At 39.8% G+C, this 16,209-nt stretch overlaps 1 protein-coding gene across 10 annotated transcripts in view; it reads left to right on the forward strand.

Moving 5' to 3' along the window:
• REPS1 (RALBP1 associated Eps domain containing 1) overlaps positions 1-16,209 on the forward strand; it is a 102,327-nt gene that overhangs the window by 66,134 nt on the left and 19,984 nt on the right. For 8 of the 10 annotated variants that reach the window (XM_054021655.1, XM_054021647.1, XM_054021649.1 and 5 more), the window contains exons 10-12: positions 6,353-6,433; positions 10,293-10,380; positions 14,019-14,117. In XM_054021655.1, the coding sequence (XP_053877630.1) occupies positions 6,353-6,433; positions 10,293-10,380; positions 14,019-14,117 (268 nt within the window). The remainder of the gene's footprint in view (positions 1-6,352; positions 6,434-10,292; positions 10,381-14,018; positions 14,118-16,209) is intronic. The other 2 variants (XM_054021653.1, XM_054021654.1) reach the window with 1 other exon arrangement.

Genomic DNA, 16,209 nt, shown 5'->3' on the forward strand with positions numbered 1-16,209 from the left:
CCGAAATCACTTCTGTCTTAGATAATTTTGTTCACCTGAAGTGGCCTGTGGGCTCTTTCCTACTGCTGTGGGAGTCTGAGATTTTGTTGTGCCAATTTACCACCCTACAGGGATTTGGGAATACTTAGGTTAAGGAATATTAGCAAAGACTAATTGTACTAACATTGCAGTTAGTTATTTCATAAGCTGCATAGTTAAAATGATAGTATGATGAACTTTATTTTTTAACATCAAGATTATTATACTTATTGAAAGATACTATCTCTAAGGATTTTCACTCCTTAATTTTTCTTCCCTAGGAATTTGTGCTGAACTCCAAGGGTTTTTTTTTTTTTTTTTTAAGTGTTTAGGATTGTGAGGACTTCCCTGGTGCTCAGTCACTAACTCTTCACTTTAACTGTTGCTTTTTTAACCTTTCTAGTCAGTTCCTCTTTGACCATGCAGAGGGGGGCTCCCTGCAGGAGCTATGCCTCTTCAGCTGCTGCTCCAGGTCTTCATTGCATTCAGCGTCAACAGTATTTGGGTGTCCTTTATGCTCTACTCCAGTGGTTCTCAAACTTTTTTTTTTTTGTTGCAGACCACTTGAAAATTGCTTAGGGTCTCGGCGGAACACTTAATGATCTTTCCAACCGTTAGCGGATAAAAACACTATATTAAAAAAAAAAGTAATTAACTTTTTTGTTCTAGAAATATAAAGCACGGAATTCATATTTTAATATGAGTAGTCTAATGCGATGGATGTACCCTCTCTCCCGAGCTGCGGCTGGGAAGGAGGGCCATCTCTCACCAGCAGCTGCAACCCTGGAGGAAAGTTGCTTCTTTCTCTGGCTGCCACAGCCCTGCACATCCCAAATTCCCCTCGCCCCCTCTTCTCACCTCACTTCCCCCTCCCACCTGCCCCCCATTTCACTCCACACCACCTCACCTTACATGTGAGTCCTTTCCAGGATACAGGCACCTGAGTAGTGGAGCCACACCTGCTCAGTTCTACTAATTAGGTGTGGGTGGCCTTCATTCTTTTGTATGCGTCTGCCCAGGCGCGCACCTTTAGAGGGAACTATCCGCAAACCACCTGAATGGAGCTCCTGGACCACTGGTGGTCCACAGATCACAGTTAGAGAACCTCTGCTCTATTCCTTCTGGCTTTGTGCTTGGGTCCTTGTTTTATACTTGTTTTGCTGCAATCACCACTGCTGGCTTGGGAATACACATCAGGTACTAGCCTCAGCACATCTCATGAATTTCAGTTCCATGGTCTGACCTTTACTTTGGATGTTAAGCACTTTGGCTTCTTGCTTCTTTAACTCAACAGATGTTGGTCCCCTCTCACTTGGTGCTTTAAAAGGTCTTTATCCTCTAGCTTGGTGCTCTGGAAAGTCCAAAACTCTTTTGTCCTAGACTGAGCACTTATTCATTCTGAAGTTTTATTTTTTGTGACTTCCTTATCTGTCTCTTAACATTTTGGCTGCATACTCAATCCCTTGAGAATTCTGAGGCAGTTATTTAATGGATGAGCAGGTTATTGCATCTTCTATCTGGGTGAAGGGAATGCTATTCAGTGATGTCACATCTGGCTACGTATGTACCTTGTGTACAAAGGCATCGTGGGGAACAACTCTGGCATTTCTAGAAACAATCCCTCAGAGCCAAACTTGATGCCAGCAGGCAATTACTTAGACTTGTTATGAATGTTGGATCTCCTGGCCACTTAAGTTTTCATAATACCCATGACATGTTTCATCTGAAGACAACTTAGTGGATTCTGAAATCCCAGCAGAGGTCAGAGACTTTGGCCAGATGGCATACCTTCATGTTTGTGTTTGCTTTAGTAGCAGTCCAGGAAGCCCATGCAGAGTGACTCCACACCCAGGTAACTTTCTCTCTCCATGAAAAGGAGATATTGTCTAGAGATGAGATCAAAGATGTTTGGAGACCTGTTAACCAAAAGGTGGTTCTGGTTTAAACAATCGAACACTCAGCTTAAGAACGGCCATGGGTCTCCTGACCATGACTGATGCCAGATGTTTCAGAGGCAATGAACAAACAGGGCAATTTATCAATTGTTCCATCCCCTGTCATCTAGTCCCATTTTTCTTAAGATGTGTGGGAAGGTACTGGGTTAGATTTCCTGGGCCACTAAGATGTGGGCATGAGTGAGTTCTGTCCCATAAGACATTCCTCATTGCCACGTATCAAGTGGAAAAGGAACACTCTTATGGACTGATGGCAATCCTGGTAAATCCTCATTGAATGGTTTCTAGTTCAGGAAGTGGTGCATCGGATTTTCTTCTAATGGAAAACACAGAAGGTGAAGTTCTTCCCCTCACATGAAAAAGAAGTTAATATTCTTCTGCCTGTGGTATGGAGAAGAGACCAGTTTGACAGGTCACATTTTTTCTGTCCATTGGGAAAAGGAGGATCCTATATGCCCTTCAGTTAGTGCCTGTGGAAATAAGTTTCCTAGCAAAGTTCAAGAGGTACAAAAGTTTTATCTGGATAATCCCAAACTGACCAGACAAGTATGATTCTTAACTCATTTGCAAGTTGCCAAAGCCAGTTCTGTCAAACTGAGGTTCTGGCATCAGTTATTGCTCCAAGTCAGGACACCTCATTCTATTCCAGTGTAGGAGCCCTTTCCTGGACAGATTGGCCCCTACCCAGTTTAGAGCTCCATAGGCATGGTGTCTCAAAAATAGCAGCTAAAGGCCTCTTATGGCTTCAGAACCCATCAGTTATAAGTGAGAAAACATTTGCAGTGGGGGGCAAATGGGCCCACGTGAACAGCTTCATTTGGCCTATGCAAAATACTTCAACTGTCAAAATGTTATTGTCTGTACAGGGATACTCAAGAAGGTCAATCCAAATTAACTAAAGGTGTGAATTTAAAGTAGATTAAAGTGCATTAAACTCATGTCAAAAATCTCATTGAAACATAAAGTGGACTTCATTTGGTTTGTCTTCATTCAAAAATTTAACCCAAACTAAGGTCACTTTAAGTCTGAGAGTTTCAACACAAATTTAATGCAGTTTAATCCACTTCAGATTCACACCTTTAGTTAATTTGGATTAATTTTCCTGAGTGTCCCATGTAGACAAGACCTCTGTGCTCTAGCTGTGTTCATTTGGCTGCCCTTTCAGCCTGTCGTAAACTAGTCTTAAATAGATCATTTGAAAGACCCTTTTGCAATACTTTATTGAGAAGCTGCTGGTGTCAAGATCTTCATGTATTCTTGACAAAGCTGATAGAGGTTCCTTTTTAAGCCAGTTGGTAGATGTGAACTCATGTTTCTTATTTAAAGGGGCATTTTCTCGGTGGTAATGATTTCGTATTGTAGAGTGAGCTTCAGGCGCTAATGGCTTACCTTCTGCAGTGTTTCATGAGGTTGTGGATGCAGTCATGTCCAAGACGATGATGGAATTCTACCTTACTGAGTCTATTGTATTGCCAACATTCTTCCCATGCCTGCTGCATGTCCATCCCCTGGAGGTCTTTTTCCATACTCTTGACGTAAAAAGGTTCTTAGAGGTTCTGGTAGGAATGAACACAATTTGATAGGATCCAACAGCTCGTTATATAAAGTTTCTATAGTGATGGGATTGCCCATGGAATTTGTGCTTTAAACGAGGTGTTTTGACTTTGAGCATTATTCCAGTGTGGGGTAGGAATGGCTGAGGCTTTGTCTACCCTACGGGCAAAAGTTGATCTAAGCTACGCAATTTGAGTTACGTGAATAGCATAACTCAAGTCGACATAGCTTAGATCTGCTTACTGCGGGGTCCACACTATGTGATATCAACGGGAGACGCTCTCCCGTCGATTTCTGCTTACTCTTCTCGATCCGGTGGAGTACAGAAGTCGATGGTGTTACCAGATGTTCTTTCAACCCAAAGCGCTTGGTAACTTTTACTCTGTGCGAGGTGGTCAGGAAATAAATCAGGGGAGACACGACCGACCGATAGATGGCTGGCACAAACAGGACAATACAAGAGTGCTTTCACTTAAAGCTAAACTTCACTTAGTCTCAAGCACTTACACATGTCCACAGCAGATTAGTAAAACACCCCCAATCCTCGATAATTACTGAAGCTGAGTGTGGCTCTAGAGTGGCACAGCGGTGGGGAACACAAGATGCATCCAGAGGGAGAGTCCAGTCCCACTACCTCAAACTTTCCCCCCTTATTTATACATTAGTAATACAATGACATGTCACTTAAAGAAAACTTGTTAAGCAAGCAGTTTCAATGGTCTAGCAAGAGGCTTCCTTCTGATTATTGATTAACCAGGTGTGGTTTTTCCCCAGAGTTTGCAGCCTTGAGACCCTGTTAGACACATTCCTGAGGGCACATCCTGCTCTTCTAAAATGCATGTATCAGCAACTTAAACACAACTCTTTTCAGGAAGGACGCAGGGTCAAGCTGCCCTTTCTATGACACCCAACCCCCCCTTCCTGCCTTGGTCAAGCTGAGGCTGCTGCATGGCCACTTTACGGCCTGCTGACTTGGCTGCTTTTAGCAATAAGCCATAGTGGTTTCAGGCACTTTGCTGGTTTGCCAAAATCTCCTGGTACAGATGGGAGAGCGATCTGCAGTCGATTTAGCGGGTCTTCACTAGACCCACTAAATCAACCGCCGATGCCTCAATCACCACCTGTCGATCCCCTGGTAAGTCTAGACAAGCCCACATTCTTCTGTGCTTAGAGATTAAAAACAAAACATTAATACCCTAAGGAGGAGTTCTGCCTGTCTGGCACTTGTGAGCTGAGATCCAAGAATGAGTGTCATGCACTATGTTTTTCAAAAAGTATATAAGGTAAGCAATCTAACATAGGATCTTATGGTTCAGCATACAGGTATGTCCGTGCTAATACCAGTACTTGATATGTACCTTATAAGAGATGGAAGAACTAGCATTGCTTTAGGTTGTAACACAGATACTTTGAGTCTTAATTGCTCATAAAATTGCTCACTGGCTTAATGTGGTCTCAAAGGGATTATTGAAGGGCTACAAGGGCTTGTCTATACATGGAGTTATTCACGAATAGCTGTTCAAAAACAGATATTCCTGAATATCTCCATGTTTGGACAGTTATTTCAGAATAACTGTGCCTTCCTCCTGGTTTTGTTTGATGTACTTTTAAAGTGGGTTAAGCTACACAGGAACCTGGCATTCTTATGCCGCAATAAATGAGTCCACACTTGGAGTTGTTCCTGAATAGCTTTTGCAGACAAATCCCTAGAAAATGGCTTGGTGGTAGGCAATGCATGAGTATGGTTTGCCTTTAAATACTATTTTCTTTTCTGTATATTCTGGAAATGTTCCATTTTGTAGGAATTGGACAATGGAATATATGATTTCAATGCGGCTACTAACACCATTTTGTAAAAAAAAACTTTGTTCTCCCAAAAAGCTTCTGATCCAGTGTTCGTTTGAAATGAAGTTTGACTAATATTTACTCGCCATTCTACTAATGACAAGACATGTAACTCATTCAGCATTCTTCTTGCAAAGAGTAATTTGATCTTTGATTCTCAATTGCTCCGGTTGCGGCTGCATTTTTTTTTTCCTTCAAGCATGAGGACCTTGTTTGGCAATTATGTATTGTAATATAGCATGGCCCATTTCTTGTAGAGCTGATCAGAGGTTGACTTGTTGTTGGTTGATAAACTCAAATGTGTTTGAACTCATTAATTACTTGCATTGTTTCCGTTATAATTTAAAAATTTATGCGCTTTTGTAAAAAATAATAATAATAATAATTAAATAAATAAATGTTCTCATGCAGAATAAAATAATTTCTTAGGGGGTTCACTGGCAAGTCAAATTGGATTGTTTTAATTAGAATATTCTATGCTCAGTTCAGTGTTTTATATGACTTTTTTGCGAGAGTACTATAAACACTAAATGTTAAACATTTTTTTGATTTTGCCACTATATAAACATAAGCCTCTGCATAGGATTTATAGTTATGAATATGTACAAGATGTGGCACCACTTCTGTTTTTACAGAATCTGAATGTTTTAACCATTTCTCTATCTTGTATGTATATCAACAGTTTGCATATTTCTTTCACATAAAAAGCTTCTAAATTGTGTGCATATATACATTTTCAGTGTGGTGCACACAGTTCTGATCAGAACTTTAGAGAAAGGTAATACTTTTGGTTGCATATCAATGTCCTATTGAAACTGTGAAATATTCCCTTAATGTATGTTGTTTGTTCCAAGTCAAGCCAATATGATACACAAACAAACTCCAGTGCAACCTCTGAACTACTATGCTAAATTTCTTCTCCAGTGATCTTTTACTCATCTTTCTCATCATGCTGACTTGTCTCTCCTCTGTCTGTTCAGCAGTGGGAGACATTTAGTGAACGCTCTTCAAGCTCACAAACTCTGACCCAATTTGATTCTAACATTGCACCAGCTGATCCTGTAAGTCAATCACTTAGCTTGCTTGTTTGAAATTAATTTTATTAACACTGAATTTCCATACATTGTGTTTTTAGCTATTATGCATGATTCTTGCTTGGTTGGGACTGGTGGCAGGCTTATTAATTTTGTCTACTTATGATGGGAAGAGGGATTTCCTTTTTTTCCATTCACTCTTAATATTTGAGTACAGGAAATGTTTTTCTTGATTTTGATGTGATAAAAGTGCTATCAAATCTGTGTAAGGAAATGATTTGTGACACACTTACTGATGGATGTATACATTTTATTACACTTCATTTAAAACTTTTTGAATGTAAACAAAATATAATCCATAGAGCTACAGTGAACCAATAGTCTTATTAAATCCTTCAGTTATGTCACCCAAACTTGGACTTCAGCATAGCTCTCTTCTCTTTATGCCTTGTTGGTTTTGTGCACATAGACTCCTAACTGACTTATCTAGATTATCTGAACATCCATATAAAACTTCCTGTTCTTGTTGTTATATTCCAAAATTGGTGTGGTACTTCATAGTCATACATAATACTGCTATCAAGTTACTCTAGCAATAGAACAACTGCACTAATTGCAGCATTAGAAACTGTAGCAGTCCTGTGAATAGTGAGTAGTAGTTAACACCTTGCTTAGGTGTAGGGGCCAGCACATATCTTACTGTATTAAATTTGTTTAATTTCATAAAATCTTAGAGATTATATAAATGATTTTTAAAAATTTAATAACTCTGCAAAGTCTGAGTTAATACCATTGATGCCAATATATTTGTATTACAGTAGCGTCTAGCGATCCCAGGCACAATCAGAGCTCCACTGTGGTAGGCACTGTATAAATAGTCCCTGTCCCAAAAAACTTAGTCCAAAAGCTTCCCTCAAATGTGTGATTAACAAAAAATCAAATTAAAACATCTGCCTTACAACTTAATATAAACACACTGCCTTCTTTCTGTTTGTATATTTCTTCACACAATGCACAGTCAACCTGTGGAACTCTTTGCTAGAGGATGTTGTGAAGGCCAAGTCTGTAACAGGTTTCAAAAAAGAACTAGATAAGTTCATGGAGGATAGGTCCATCAATGGTTATTAGCTAGGATGGGCAGGGATGCAAAACCATGCTCTGAAATGTACCTAGGCTCTGTTTGCCAGAAGGTGGGAATGGGCGACTGGGGGTGGATCACTTGATTACCTGTTCTGTTCATTCCCTCTGAAACATCTGGCATTGGCCACTGTCAGAAGACAGGATACTGGGCTGGATGGACTATTGGTCTAACCCAGTATGACTGTTATGTTCTTATCCCTATTCCTCAGTGTAAACATAACTTACCTAAAGCTAATTACTCCTTCATGGAAGAATGTTAAAGCACTTTACAGCTATTAAATGCCTCCATTTCTTACAGCATATTTATTAGCAAATGCTTAGCTAATCAAGAACTGTAGCTATTGCATTGCTTTGTTCAACTTGTATTGTAGTCAGTAACTTATTTTTAGCAGTAATTAGCAAAAATGACGAATCAACTGAGATGGGGAAATACATTTTTCTGTCCTGTGGATGATTTTACAGATTGATTTTTCTATATTGTGTATATTAAATATTGGCTTAATCACCTTCTTAAAGTCTTGACATATACTTGACTTTAAGTGTAACAAGCAGTATAAAGCAGTAACACTGCTTGCAAAATTAGATTGTTATAGACTATTAGGCAGGTATGAAGCGTAGTTTTACTGCTATCATCACTACTTGAATCTTGGCAAGATGAAATCAATTTAATTTTGTTCATATATTCTGCTACCAGAAAACTGAATACCAGCAAATCCAGATTAGTGTTGTTTTGCCACCTCTTCATATCCTAGAGATCTTGGACAATGACACCACAGCGCAGAGTTTAAAATACTAAAACTTGACATGGCTTGCTCCTGCCTTTCAAAACCAGGGAGTCATTTATCTGGAACATCCCTTAGTGACTGACTAAAGAGCAGTCACAAAATTAACTTTATTCAAAACCCTCTGTGCTGTAGGAGAAAACAGCTTGCTGAGCCAAAATAAAATAGTGGAGGGGGGGAAGCTTACATGTGAGGAATAAGGAAGAGAGGAAGAAGTGGGCTGTAGTCCACGAAAGCTTATGCTCTAATAAATTTGTTAGTCTCTAAGGTGCCACAAGAACTCCTGTTCTTTTTAAGGAAGAGAGGAGTAATACTGAATTTATAGTTTGGGTTTGGGAAAGCTGAAATTGCATTTTCAAATCCATCAGTAAAAAATAAAATGTGCCTTTTGTCACTGACTTTCCCTTAACTAAGTTGGGCAATATTATATCAAGCTATTCTAAATTTAAATCACACAAGATTTGTAATAGCCACACTTCAGAGTACATATGGATCATTCAGAAGCAAAGGACAGTTGATCGCTACAATAGAAGACTGATCTGTATATAAAAACTTCCATAGAAAGTATGAGATCCTCTTAAACCATGTTCGTGCCTAAAGATCTTTTAATGTTCATAGTTCACAGTTTGAACTGTGGTAAGGAAGTGTTCTGTTTTCATTTGCAGTATACATTTAAACTTTTTATCTTCCCAGTACAGTGCAGGTTAGTTTAAACTGTGTAGAAATTATTCATGTTATATACATATACTCGGCCTTGTGAAAATGAGATAACTGAACACAGTTTAAAGTGTGTAGTTTTCAAGAGCAGTTTTAAATTTTAAATTTAAGACTGTTCTCCTCCCAGATACATATGCATATTTGCCATTGCCTTCAGTGGGAGTTGAGCACTCAAGTGCAGAGCTTGGCTTTGGTGGGGATATGAGTGCAAGATCTGGTAGCCCTTTATAGAGCATGACTTAGCCCATTTCATCTGACAATGGCCATAGAAGTACTTCATATAGATAACTGTTGCTGACGTTTAGAGCCACGATCTCTGCCTTTAGGTGGCATGTTAGACATCTCTTGAAGGGTATCTTTATTAAAAAAAAAAAAAAAAAAGCGCTTCCATCATGCTCTTGTAAGATATTAATGGGCTCCTTGAAATAGTGTGAATTTTACTGTACAGTAGAATTTTTAGACTATCAAGCCCGTAAGAGTTTCCAGGATATACTAATTTTTAAATTTTTGAAGCATCAGAAGTACATGGGGCACTCTGAAATGTCTACATCTAAAGATCCTGATCTTAAGTTTAAAAAGAAATTGAGTATTTCATAGCATGGACTACATCTCCTATTTCATGAACATACAAGACACCTGTGGCAACGACAACATCTGGTTATAGGGAAAGGTAATAATGGAAAATAGTTAAGGTATTTAGCTGTCTTTTGCAGTTTAGCAGTTACAGACACAGCTAGCACAATGTGACCAGCAGACTTCTATGAACCAGGGACCAAAGTTTGGAGACCACTGTAGGGAAGTCTAAATACCTGTACACTTGCACTGAGTTTAAGGATATTTGTTATGGACAGTGTTCTATCTCTTCCCCCCCCAACCCCCCCCCCCCCAAAAAAAAGGTCCTTGTGGCACCTTAGAGACTAACAAATTTATGTGGGCATTAAGCTTTTGTGGGCTATAACCCACTTCATCAGATGCTTATGCCCAAATAAATTTGTTAGTCTCTAAGGTGCCACAAGGACTCCTCGTTGTTTTTGCTGATACAGACTAAGACGGCTACCAATCTGAAACCTGTTCTATCTCAGGGTTTTATATTGCCACCGATCACCATAGTATCAAGTTCATAGGAACTCAGTAAAAATGTTTGCTTATGAATATAAGCTTAGGAACTGCCACTGAATGCAGTCAAAAGCAGCTCTTAATGGAATAATTTTAAAGCTAAAATAAAAACTTTTCTTCCTTCTCTGCAGGATACTGCTATTGTTCACCCGGTTCCCATTCGAATGACTCCAAGCAAAATCCACATGCAGGAAATGGAACTTAAAAGAACTGGAAGTGGTAAGCTATATTCTTGTGCGAATTATGAAAGCAGCTGCTGTGTTCATATAACATCTTACTGTATACTTATGTGGTGATGACTTTTAGAGCTTGATTTTCTTGCATAACAATTCTGCCTTGTGTCCTTGCACTTAGACAATAGTATCAGGGGATCCAACCAGTGTAACTATTCCAAGTGATGGAGAACCTCATGAATTAAAGGAGCATACTGACACAATGATTTAGAGGGTTGATGGTTGCTGTGAGGATTTCTTCATCTGCTTCTAGGATAAGATTGCTTGGAGTAGATTGGAAGCATCAAGATGCAGATCTGGGTCAGGAGTTGGAGAACTTTCCCAGATTTGCATATTCAAGTTCTTGAGGTGCTTGGGGAGCTCTGGACTATGACCTGTTACTTAGTGTGGTCGGTTCTATTTAGTAAAATCTAATGGGTGAGATTTGGTCTGCTACTGCTGGAGGCTTTCATCTTATCCATTTGAAACCTCCTAGCCTTCCTCAAATGACTTCTATGCCCATTCTCCAACATCTTTTGATTCTGACAATCTTGCTGTATTATTTCCCAGTCTCTAATCTTCATTTTTTTTGCTGGGGGGAAGGGGTTGAAGTGGGCTTCTATAATGTGCTAACACTGTAAATTCTAGAGATTTCCAGATAGCAGCAGCAGCCAAGAGCATGTTCCTTTTGGATCTGTGCAGGGAGATAAAGCATGTCTCTATGGTGCAGGTTTTGCCACATTTACTCATACCTATTCACACTCTATTTGGGTTTCATTTGCACACCACCTGGAAACTTCATTTAGTACAGATAGCAGTTGCCAGATTGTTTACCAGGACTCTTCATATGGGGTTCACTTCACCAGTGAATCATAAATTGATTTTAGAATCATAGAATCATAGAATATCAGAGTTGGAAGGGACCTCAAGAGGTCATCTAGTCCAACCCCCTGCTCAAAGCAGGACCAATTCCCAGCTAAATCATCCCAGCCAGGGCTTTGTCAAGCCGGGCCTTAAAAACCTCCAAGGAAGGAGACTCCACCACCTCCCTAGGTAACGCATTCCAGTGTTTCACCACCCTCCTAGTGAAATAGTTTTTCCTGATATCCAACCTGGACCTCCCCCACTGCAACTTGAGACCATTGCTCCTTGTTCTGTCATCTGCCACCACTGAGAACAGCCGAGCTCCATCCTCTTTGGAACCCCCCTTCAGGTAGTTGAAGGCTGCTATCAAATCCCCCCTCATTCTTCTCTTCTGGAGACTAAACAATCCCAGTTCTCTCAGCCTCTCCTCATAAGTCATGTGCTCCAGACCCCTAATCATTTTTGTTGCCCTCCGCTGGACTCTTTCCAATTTTTCCACATCCTTCTTGTAGTGTGGGGACCAAAACTGGACACAGTATTCCAGATGAGGCCTCACCAATGTCGAATAAAGGGGAACGATCACGTTCCTCGATCTGCTGGCAATGCCCCTACTTATACAGCCCAAAATGCCGTTAGCCTTCTTGGCAACAAGAGCACACTGTTGACTCATATCCAGCTTCTCGTCCACTGTGACCCCTAGGTCCTTTTCAGCAGAACTGCTACCTAGCCATTCGGTCCCTAGTCTGTAGCAGTGCATGGGATTCTTCCGTCCTAAGTGCAGGACTCTGCACTTGTCCTTGTTGAACCTCATCAGGTTTTTTTCTGCCCAATCCTCTAATTTGTCTAGGTCCCTCTGTCTCCGATCCCTACCCTCTAGTGTATCTACCACGCCTCCTAGTTTAGTGTCATCTGCAAACTTGCTGAGAGTGCAGTCCACACCATCCTCCAGATCATTAATAAAGATATTAAACAAAACCGGCCCCAGGACCGACCCTTGGGGCACTCCACTTGAAACCGGCTGCCAACTAGACATGGAGCCATTGATCACTACCCGTTGAGCCCGATGATCTAGCCAGCTTTCTATCCACCTTACAGTCCATTCATCCAGCCCATACTTCTTTAACTTGTTGGCAAGAATACTGTGGGAGACAGTATCAAAAGCTTTGCTAAAGTCAAGAAATAACACATCCACTGCTTTCCCCTCATCCACAGAGCCAGTTATCTCATCATAGAAGGCAATTAGGTTAGTCAGGCACGACTTCCCCTTCGTGAATCCATGCTGACTGTTCCTGATCACTTTCCTCTCCTCTAAATGTTTCATAATTGATTCCTTGAGGACCTGCTCCATGATTTTTCCAGGGACTGAGGTGAGGCTGACTGGCCTGTAGTTCCCCGGATCCTCCTTCTTCCCTTTTTTAAAGATGGGCACTACATTAGCCTTTTTCCAGTCATCTGGGACCTCCCCCGATCGCCATGAGTTTTCAAAAATAATGGCTAATGGCTCTGCAATCTCACCCGCCAACTCCTTTAGCACCCTCGGATGCAGCGCATCCGGCCCCATGGACTTGTGCACGTCCAGTTTTTCTAAATAGTCCCGAACCACTTCTTTCTCCACAGAGGGTTGGTCACCTTCTCCCCATGCTGTACTGCCCAGTGCAGCAATCTGGGAGCTGACCTTGTGCGTGAAGACAGAGGCAAAAAAATCATTGAGTACATTAGCTTTTTCCACATCTCATTTGTTTCCAAATGCAATTCAGGTTATTAAGCTTTAACTGTAAAACCCATTGCGATTTGGGTCTTGTGTATCTGAGATCACTGCTTTTTGCTGTACTCTGGGGTTTGTGATCATATGAGGTGCTTGAATTAATAGTCTGTAGGGGAAGATGCTTTAGTCTGGAATTTATTGACCTCCAGGGCATGTTGCAAAGCCTACTGTCCTATGATTTTCAGAAGAGTGGGGAAGTAGTGAGGGTTTTTTGATGTCTTTTGATGTGCATCAGTGACTATATCAATTTAGATTTTAATTTTAAAATGTCTAACCTTTTATTATAAATTCATTTAGAACTTTTGACAAGGGCAATATATAAAATGAAAATTGTTTTTCTCTTAAAGGCATACTTGTCTGATGTCATGTCTTACACCAATGTACGTTATTATGGTCGTACCTAGAGGACATGGTCCCATTTTGCTAGGCACTGAGTAGATATATAATAAATGGCCCCTGCCCCAAAGAGTTTATAATCAAGGTAAGCACTCTCATGCAGGGACTTGTTTATGTCATGTTTGTATAGTGCCTAGCACAATGGGACCCATATTGTTAACTTAATAAATCCTAAAACTGCAAAATTTTATAAACTTGACTATAATTTTACAATATTACATAGAAGGGCAAAACAAATGTCTTAAAGCATGCAAGGATACATACGCTCAGGCATTTCACCACTGACACAAGAAATGAATATTTTATAAGATTGTATATTTGGAAAAATTATTAGATATATGCATATTAACCAGTGCAATTATATACTAATATTGAAATGTAAAGTTTCAAAATTTAATTTTATTTATGAATGAATAGTTTTTGTTTTTAAAATTATAATGGTGTGGATAGTATCATTGTAGTTTATCCATCTAAAATTCCAATCAAGTGCAAAATTTTGGTTTAGGGCTGAACTTTCATTAATGAAGACTTGACCCCCGAAGAGAAGGGTAGTTTCAGTGTATTTTGTATATCACTTAATTTTACATAAAAAGAATAGCAATGATCTTTTTTCCACCTAGATCTTGCTAATCCCACTAGCCCTCTACTTGTGAAACCGCCTGACCTCTCAGAAGAAAATAATATGAGTTCATCAAAATTTGTAGCTGGAAATACAGTTGGTAAGTATCAAAGCAACTTTTAATCCAGGGGTGCCCAACCTATGGCCAACGGGCTGTACAAGGCCCACCAGAGCATTTCATAAGACCCACAACCTGCTTCAACACAGTATACTAATGGCTGATTCATGAGTGTTTTTTGTTGTCATGTTTACATCATTTTCATCTACACAAAAGTATATAGAATCTGTTTGGCTCACACAAGGTTGTGCTTAGTTGTGGTCCTCCTGTGTAATTAGGTTGGTCACCACTGTTTTAACCCATTTATCAAACTTTAAAGGAATGTCAACCTGAATTATTGTTCTTGATGTTTCCGGCTAATAAGAGCACAAACTGTTCCTGAAAAGCAAGAAACTTCTTAAAACAAATGTCCAACATTGTATTTTGACTTGGGAAGTATCTTCCTGTCTTACAAAAAGATAAAGGGATAGATAATAGCAGATAAAAATAGGTATAGCTTCTCTGGCTTCTTCATTGGAGCTGTGCCAATTTAGGCCATTTGAGGATCTAATCCTAAATCTGGTAAGAAATTAACTGTCTTATTTTAACTGATAAGACTATTTTCCTGTTCTCGGACATAATCTCAGAAATGTAAACTGGCTGCACTATTCTTTATCTCCAGCAGAAATAGCTTTAAGTAGAATTTGATCCCACTCTTGTCTCAAAACCAAATAGCAACATATTTTTTGAAGATTAGAAAACGGTTTTATACCAAAGGGAGGCATCTGCTGTCACTATTTCAGTTTCTTTGAAAAATTGTGAGCCAAAATACCACAATTTCTTGTGATTGACTTTTGACATTTTTTTTTCTAGGTACAGTTAACTTGTCAACCCTCTGTTTACCCTGGTTGCAGTAACTTGGTTTTTAATATTCTCTACACCAAATATATATATTGTACTATACCGATTTTATTAGACTGTTCTATGTGTAATCACACAGACCAGTCACAAATCAGATGTCAGTCTAAGTATCTTATCTTTCTGTGTTTTTATTCCTGAAACTGTTTTTCCTTCACTTTGTTCATTATATTGTATAATTTCCTTCATTAAAAATCAATACCTGACATTAGTCCTCCTTGATCCGTTGCCATGAAGTATGGAGGCAGCTAAAACTGTCTCAGTGCCCCACATGGCATCAATTGGCAGAACATTCTGCAACAGCCGTATAAGACAGTCAATAGTTCCCTTTTTGGCAACAGCATTTCCCTTACTCTTCAACTCAATTTCAGTGGTATAGTTTTCTTTCTGGGTCACTTCTTTTCAGGCCCCTCCTCTTTCCCTGTCCCTTTTCCTGGTGCAGAGTGCCCAGTCCTTACTCAGAAGTCTTCCAGTATGGTGGAGAAAATGTGCAATGACATGCTGTCTTATAGTGGGAGACTGCTGCATTCAGGGCCTGAATTCTGAAAGGGCCCTTTCTGGCTCTAACTCCTTGTTAGAGCAGCCTGCAGTCACTGAACAGGAGAAGGCAAATGCCATGCCTCTTCTAATTCTATAATTCCCAGCATGCTAGCCTGGATATTTTTTATTTCAGCAATGTGCCAGCAACCCGTCTTATACCGTTGTGTAGTCTTCTGCCCTACTGGGTAAATGTAGGCATGTCAAAGGTCATTGAGCAGAGATGTTTTCTCTAGCCATGATATGGACAAGGTGCGGGTGGTGAGGAAATGAAGGCACCTATTGACTTCTCTCATCCAGAAGTTTTTAAAAATATATATATAAAGAGGGAAGCAAATGTGTGAGAAGCGAAAAAAAATTTATGCACCATGATCCCCTATACAAGAAGGAGAATTATCCAACTCCAAAAGTCTGACCTAGCATCATATGGAAGGCTGTTAACCTTTCTGACCATAGGGTGAAATTATCTAAACTGAGCCTGAAGAAAGAAGCTGAGAGGATATTAATAAGGAAGTAGCTTCTTACCACTAATCAAAAAGAGAATCCACTTTGCTTCTAAATCCAGTTGTGGAGGATATAATTTAATAAATATTGTATTTCCCAGCCAAAGTAGTGCAGTTACTTGAGTTTTCAGTAAAGTGAATTCTTAAAAATCTCTTGCAGCCACTTCTAAGTTGAGAGTAATTCCTACCAAGGGTGA

Source organism: Malaclemys terrapin, chromosome 3 (genome assembly GCF_027887155.1).
Source record: "Malaclemys terrapin pileata isolate rMalTer1 chromosome 3, rMalTer1.hap1, whole genome shotgun sequence".
Taxonomy (NCBI): domain Eukaryota; kingdom Metazoa; phylum Chordata; order Testudines; family Emydidae; genus Malaclemys; species Malaclemys terrapin.